General features: G+C 39.3%; 2 protein-coding genes across 6 annotated transcripts in view; both read right to left on the minus strand.

The window, feature by feature from the left end:
* The window catches only part of LOC133584276 (poly(rC)-binding protein 2-like), a 29,088-nt gene extending 25,053 nt beyond the window's left edge, over window positions 1-4,035 (minus strand). The window contains exon 1 of one of the 5 annotated variants that reach the window (XM_061937712.1): window positions 3,748-4,021. In XM_061937712.1, coding sequence (XP_061793696.1) covers window positions 3,748-3,916 — 169 coding nt within the window. In that variant the 5' untranslated portion in view covers window positions 3,917-4,021. Of the gene's footprint in view, window positions 1-3,747 lie in introns of all 5 variants that reach the window. The other 4 variants (XM_061937713.1, XM_061937711.1, XM_061937710.1 and 1 more) reach the window with 4 other exon arrangements.
* Window positions 4,036-5,411: 1,376 nt separating this feature from the next.
* The window catches only part of prr13 (proline rich 13), a 5,587-nt gene continuing 3,214 nt past the window's right edge, over window positions 5,412-7,784 (minus strand). Inside the window, exon 4 of the mRNA XM_061937725.1 lies at window positions 5,412-5,851. Within this exon, the coding sequence (XP_061793709.1) occupies window positions 5,801-5,851 (51 nt within the window). The 3' untranslated portion in view covers window positions 5,412-5,800. The remainder of the gene's footprint in view (window positions 5,852-7,784) is intronic.

Genomic DNA, 7,784 nt, shown 5'->3' on the forward strand with positions numbered 1-7,784 from the left:
TGTCTGCCCGTCTTAGTGAAGGTGTGTTCGCCTTCGGTCATCCATTTTTCCCACGCAGTTCGCAGTCGTGATTTGAATGCCCTGTTGACACCAATATCCAGCGGTTGGAGTTCTTTGGTTAATCCACCCGGAATGACGGCGAGTGTTGTATTTGTGTGCTTCACTTGTTTTTTGACACCATCTGTGATGTGGGCGCGCATAAAGTCATATATCAACATGGACGGAGCAGCGTGAAAAAAGCCACCCGGCCGCTTCGCGTAAACTTCCCTTAACCACTCGCTCATCTTTTCTTCATCCATCCATCCCTTCGAGTTAGCTTTTATGATGACGCCGGCTGGAAAGGTCTCTTTTGGCAAGGTCTTCCTTTTGAATATCACCATGAGTGGAAGTTAGCATGGCAAGCTAGAACCACAGTGAAGGATGACTTCTCATTCCCTGTGGAGCGAATATTCACCGTACGTGCTCCCGTTCCACAGTGCGGTTCAGTTGCTGTGAAATACGGTAGTAATCCGTGTGCGGATGGAGAGATTGCGTCTTTTTATGACCCGGATCGTTTAGTAGGAGCCATTTTGTGGTCTTTACAGATGTAAACAGGAAATGAAACGTACGGTGATATCCGCGCGTTTTTTCTTCTTCTTCCGGGGGCGGGTGAAGCGCTTCCTGTTCTATGGGGGCGGGTGAAGCGCTTCCTGTTCTATGGGGGCGGGTGCTTTCCTTGGCGGTTGCTTGCGTAGAAGAAGAAGCGCTTCCTGTTCTACCGGGAAAAAAGATGGCGGCTGTTTACCGAAGTTGCGAGACCGAAACTTTATGAAAATGAATCGTAATAAAGCGCACCGGGTTATTAGGCGCACTGTCAGCTTTTGAGAAAAATTGTGGTTTTTAGGTGCGCCTTATAGTGCGGAAAATACGGTATACGTTCTCACGCAGTTGCTTTTGGCTGCTGGCATTACACTACAGGCTCCTCTCACTCTGTCTTGTCGCTCCTTCTCACAGACAGACAAGCGCACCTTCTTACACACGTCACATACTGTCACATCATACGTCACATACGTATACGCCCTCTTTGAGCAGAGATGTAGCATGGCTAAAGTTAACTATGATGCGAGTGGGAAGACGAGAGAAAGAAGGTGCGAATCTGGTAACAAATGAAGGAATAATGAATGCCCCCAAAAAACAGCAGGGGGTCCATCGTCTGGCGGTGGTTTGGCTTCAAGTGGGAATATGTCGAACAGACAACCGTAATTTGTCAAGTGTGGGGCGAAAGAGTTTCTACAAAAAGTAGCATTACTGCTAATATGTAGCATCATTTGAAAAGTCACCTGAAGAGTGCTTGAAACTTCGCATGTCAACATCTCCGTTCGGTGCCACACCATCAAAATGCCGAGGCAAACATTTCCACATCAACACCGTATGAAAAAAAGAGTCAACAGGAGATAACGTCCGCAGGAACCTACCACATAGCGAAGGACATACACTATTTGATTTCCTAGTATGCAGCTAATTTTTATTTGACACTTATTGAAATATCTTGTGTGACGTCATGTTTTAAACTAATCGCTTGTTTTAAAATTTCTCTGACAATCTTGCACTTTCTGTTTTGGAAATGACATGAATGTTTGTGCCACTGCTTAATAACTGTTTAATAAATACAGTTTTGGTAAATTGACTTAGTTGTGATTTCCCTCTCTCTGCATGAAAGTTTAAAAGTAGCATATATTAATGCAGTATGAAGAAGAATGTTTTAATGTAGGCACATAGAATCATCATACTGCTGTGATTATATGCATCAAGTGTTCATTCAAGGCTAAGGCAAAATATCGAGATATATATCGTGTATCGCGATATGGCCTAAAAATATCGAGATATTAAAAAAAGGCCATATCGCCCAGCCCTAATATGACTCTTAATACGCCCTATAATCCGGTGCGCTAGTGATGGGTCCGGCAACACCGATGCATCGGCGCATGCGTCGAGCTCATAGAGCAAAACCCTGCGTCGGTGCGCGTACCGCTTTTAGAAAGTCACGTGACCGATCATGAGCTGTTTTGGTCACGTGACCGATACGCGAACTGTGTCGCACTCCCGCCTCCTCTGTGCCCTGTGAGCGGGTCTTTTCTACAGCCGGAGAAATAATTAAGAGAAATCGTATACAATTTAATACGTTGGAAAAACTTCTTTTTTTTAAATAAAAATGTGTTAAAAAAAAAAATTCCCAGTCTACAAGCATCCTCATTCACAACACGTTCTCTTAGTTTTTCATGCTATGATACATGTTCACATTATTTATTGACTGTATCTAAAAAAGATAAAAATATATTTGTATTTAAATGAAGATATGAAATAATCCTAAATGAAATACAATGACTTGGTTTATATTATTGTATATACGAGGTCATAAAATCAGTGTCAGTTGAGTCGGTCCATAGGTTGTCTGTAGGGATTTTTTAATGTCCAGCAGATGTCAGTATTTAGTGACACAGTATCGACACAGTATCAATACAGTTTTGCTATGTGTCGAAACGCTTCATGGCGCCTCATCAACCCATCACTATGGTGCGCCTTATATATGAAAAAATATAAAAAATAGACCATTCCTCGGCAGTGTGCCCTTTAGTCTAGTTTTGCCGGGTCAAAAGATTAATTATTTATTATTGGTCGACTTTAAAGTAATAGATAGATAGTACTTCATTGATTCCTTCAGGAGAGTTCCCTCAGGAAAATGAAAAAATGCACTTTCCGGTACAATTTCTTAGATTTTGATTCGCCAAAAGTTTTATCGATCACAAATACTGCATTTGTTTTCTTTTGTATGAATTAAGAAACGTTTATGACAACATTTTCCAAAACACGATATAGAATGTGAGATATAACAGGATAATGCATAAATGTATCATTTGTTTTCATAACGCTTACAAAAAAGTGGGACCCCATTTTTATGACTTGATGGGGTCACTGGGACCCCATTTTGAAAATTGCTAGCGCCAACACTGATATGGCAAGAAAAGCATTAATTTTCGGTCACAGAAGTCTCAAGATAATGTTGATCTATTACTCCAAGGTTAGGGGGCATAGGCCAAAGTGAAAACCAACCCCTGTGAATGCATCACTACAACCCACAAAGTTTCCATGTTTAACCTAAAGGGACTTAGTGGTTTGCATGCATTTTATTTGGCAACTAAAGCAGTTTTCCTGGTGGAAAAAAATACACACATGTCCACGCTGCTTGCTCGTCATTATTAGCAACGTGCCAAGTTTAGCCTCACGTCTGCGTTCAACCTTCAATAGTGCGTTAAAAATAGTTAGTTAGTTAGTTAGTTAACCAAGTTTCTAGACGTGTCCAGCAGACATGGTCAACTTGGCTCGGTTCGCTTTTCGGCGTTTAAACAGAAGTAAGCGGAATTATTTAGTCTCGTTAGCATTATGCGAGCGGAAATGGGAGCATGCGCGCGCTAGTTAGCAATGCTAACACTTAGCTTATACGTAATAAAAAATTATTTAAAGCCGAAAACGTGTGTTTTGCAATACGCCCTCTCGGTTAAGAGTATTGGTGAAATAAATATGTTATAAAGACGTGCGAACAGTGAAGTTACCGGTGGACGGCTAAGCTAATATTAGTTCATTTTACACGGCGCACTCGCTACTGCGCGAGGCCTGTTAGCACGCTGTTAGCTGGCAGCTAACATTGCGCGATATCTTTCCGCCACTTCTGAGCTCAACAAAAAGACAACCCTTGCCCGGCGGACTTACCCGGTTCGTCCGCTGGATGGTGACCGGGGGGAGGGTTGGGGTTGTAAGGGTAGACGGGGAGAGGTTCGGGAGGGTTATAAACCCGGGGGAAGAGTGTAGAAAGGACTCGGGGAAGAGGGAAGAGTGATTCGAGATGGAGCCTCACTCCTTCACACAAAGACAACAACATTGTGACCTCTCAACTTCCCCCTTTCACCCAAGCCGAGCCTACTTCCTCACTTCCACCCGCCCCACTCTTTAAAAAAAATTTTCTAACAATTGTAACACGCGTAAAGAAACTCAATTAAAACAAAATCACACCAATATCGATTTTATAGTTGTGACAGTTTCATGGTGCACTGGTGAAAATCTGTTTTATGTCCGTTACTACTCGGACAAGGAATCACCGGATAAATGTGTCATTTGTGTAACGTGTTGATTGTTGGATTGTGTTGTTATCAACCACTACACAATATCCCAATAACTACAAGTGGACGGAAAATAAATTGCAATTTATATTTTCATTTTAATGAACACGTAACAGCAGTTGAGATGTGACTTGTTCTACTGTCACGTTGGCCCTTGAACGCAACACAGAGTTAAAACAGTATAAACTACTAGTACTGGTACCAAGATGTATTTCGATTTTTCAAAATAAAGGGGAAAATAAAAATGTCATTATTGGCTTTATTTGAACCGAAAATCGAATTATACATTAAACATAAGTTTCTTGTTGCAATCAAATAACAATTTTGGCATTACATAAGATAATAAACATTCTAAGTAAGCAAACTGTTTAAAAAGGCTCCCAATTTGGCTGCTGGTTTATGCAGTAACATATTATATAAAACCAGTTTGTAATATTTTGTCAAAATTATGATACAAAATGGTTGGATTATTAATCTACTTGTTAATTTACTGTAAATATCTGGTTACTTTCTGTTTTAACATGTTCTATCTACATTCCATTAAATGCACTTTCTACCGTTTGTCCCTTTTCTTTTAAATCAAATCAAATCAACTTTATTTATAAAGCACATTTAAAATGCAATAAGCACTGATTCTTCTGTTTGCATACTTTACACACGTTTTGGGTGATACTAAAAATTTGGGTATGGATCTAATACCATGTTACAGGGTCATACATTGGTCATAAAGAAGGTCCTCCTGTATCCAGGGATGTATTTATGGAGTTTATAAACAATAAAAAAAATTACTAACATTTTGTGTTGGTAAAAAATATTGATGTAATCAATGGAGTATCGACAACATACGGCTTTTGTACTTGGTATCGTTACAATCGATACTTGTATGGACCCATTATTTGTTTACATTCAGGAACGCGGTTGGCGGTTAGCTATTGTATTCTGACGGCGTGTCTATTTCTCACCCTGCAGGGATGATACTTGTAAGAAACAGAATTTGTCGCCACTGAGGCAAGGATTATTGATTTATGAGTAGCTAAAACACTGCAGAGGGATGTTAGCCGCTAGCTCGCCATGTTTTAGAGCACCGCTTAGAGTGGCACTTCATTGTTAATAGCTTCACCTCTATCGTTCGTTAAGCCAAAATACGTCCATTCTCCCTCTTCTGTCTCCATGCGGTTTCCGCTTGTGTGTGCTGTGTGTGTGTGTGCATGTCCATGAAAAAAAAGGACCAGTATTTTTTCAAAGGCAGTATAGTACCTTTTTTTTTTATTCATTCATACTTTAATTGTAGACCATACAACCAGAGTACCAACATGGAAAAATATAAATTTTTTAGACATTTCTTCCACCATATCACCATTTTATAGATCTATAAAAAAAATAAACACCCTCTGGAAAATATAATATGCAGACTTTATAGTTTCAAAACAACACATATAATGCAACCCGGTGGCTGTTAACAGTGGAGTGGTCAAATAAGCCAATATTGAGATTTCTAAAATTATGCAGTACATAGCCCAAGTAATATTAGAATGAACTGTTTAATTCTACAAATTGTGTTAAATTAATTATTGGCAAGTTGTTTTAGCAGACAGTCACTTTATATAAATGTTGGTGTATTTACAGTACAATAATGGACCATTTCCTCAGTCTGAGCTGCTGCTGCTGCTGCTGCTACTGCTGCTGCTACTGGAGGACTGTGAGAACAAACAAAAAAAAAGTTTATTAATGCATCTTTGTACAACATTCTGATATATTTATTTCTCTCTCTCTCTCTAAACACAAAATGTTATTTTGTCCATAAGAATGTTTGGAGGGCTGTATGGCAAAAATCCCTTTATTTTTCCGCCCAAAATCAAAAAATTGTATTTAACAACAATACATTATACAATGCAATACAATACATTCAAACTGATATTCCCCCCATTTTCTAACATTTTAATTGTATTCAACATTTTAAATTCAAACACTACAGTCATATTAAACAAAGTATAACACGTATTAAGCATAGTCCTATATCAAAATAATCGAAGCCACAATTCAAAAACTTGCTGCAAAGTCTGATACATTAATTTTTTCTTTCTGTATAATTAAAAAAAAAAAGTAATGGTGCTTTATGTGCAAAAAGTAGTCCAGGGTAATAGAATACTAATATCCTTTCATATATGCTCATACCATTGTAAAATCAACACATTTTTGCAACAACTTAAGGGGGAATTTCAAAGTTAGAGAAATTTCTCCTAGAATGACCTGTACTCAAATCATAACATGTTCCATTATATAATATAACTTCTTATCTGCTCACATTAACTTAATGGTTAAACAAAATAGCCGTAGCAATATACAAACTCCGTTTCCATATGAGTTGGGAAATTGTGTAAGACGTAAATATAAACGGAATACAATTATTTGCAAATCATTTTCAACCCATATTCAGTTGAATATGCTACAAAGACAACATATTTGATGTTCAAACTGATAAACATTTTTTTTGTGTGCAAATAATCATTAACTTTAGAATTTGATGCCAGCAACACGAGACAAAGAAGTTGGAAAAGGTGGCAATAAATACTGATAAAGTTGAGGAATGCTCATCAAACACTTATTTGGAACATCCCACAGGTGTGCAGGCTAAATGGAACAGGTGGGTGCCATGATTGGGTATAAAAACAGCTTCCCAAAAAATGCTCAGTCTTTCACAAGAAAGGATGGGGCGAGGTACACCCCTTTGTCCACAACTGCGTGAGCAAATAGTCAAACAGTTTAAGAACAACGTTTCTTAAAGTGCAATTGCAAGAAATGTAGGGATTTCAACATCTACGGTCCATAATATCATCAAAAGGTTCAGAGAATCTGGAGAAATCACTCCACGAAAGCGGCATGACAGTGACCTTCGATCCCTCAGACGGCACTGTATCAAAAACCGACATCAATCTCTAAAAGGATATCACCACATGGGCTCAGGAACACTTCAGAAAACCACTGTCACTAAATACAGTTGGTCGCTACATCTGTAAGTGCAAGTTAAAGCTCTACTATGCAAAGCGAAAGCCATTTATCAACAACATTCAGAAATGCCGCCGGCTTCTCTGGGCACAAGATCATCTAAGATGGACTCATGCAAAGTGGAAAAGTGTTCTGTGGTCTGGCGGGTCCACATTTCAAATTGTTTTTGGAAATATTCCATAGGCAAAGCGAACCATCCAGACTGTTAATGACGCAAAGTTCAAAAGCCAGCATCTGTGATGGTATGGGGGTGCCTTGCTGTGAAGGCACCATTAATGCTGAAAGGTACATAGAGGTTTTGGAACAACATATGCTGCAATCTAAGCGCCGTCTTTTTCATGGACGCCCCTGCTTATTTCAGCGAGACAATGCCAAGCCACATTCAGCACGTGTTACAACAGCGTGGCTTCGTAAAAAAAGAGTGCGGGTACTTTCCTGGCCTGCCTGCAGTCCAGACCTGTCTCCCATTGAAAATGTGTGGCGCATTATGAAGCGTAAAATACGACAGCGGAGACCCCGGACTGTTGAACGACTGAAGCTCTACATAAAACAAGAATGGGAAAGAATTCCACTTTCCAAAGCTTCAACAATTAGTTTCCTCAGTTCCCAATTGATGTAACACAG

This window comes from Nerophis lumbriciformis, linkage group LG03 (assembly GCF_033978685.3).
Source record: "Nerophis lumbriciformis linkage group LG03, RoL_Nlum_v2.1, whole genome shotgun sequence".
Lineage (NCBI taxonomy): Eukaryota > Metazoa > Chordata > Actinopteri > Syngnathiformes > Syngnathidae > Nerophis > Nerophis lumbriciformis.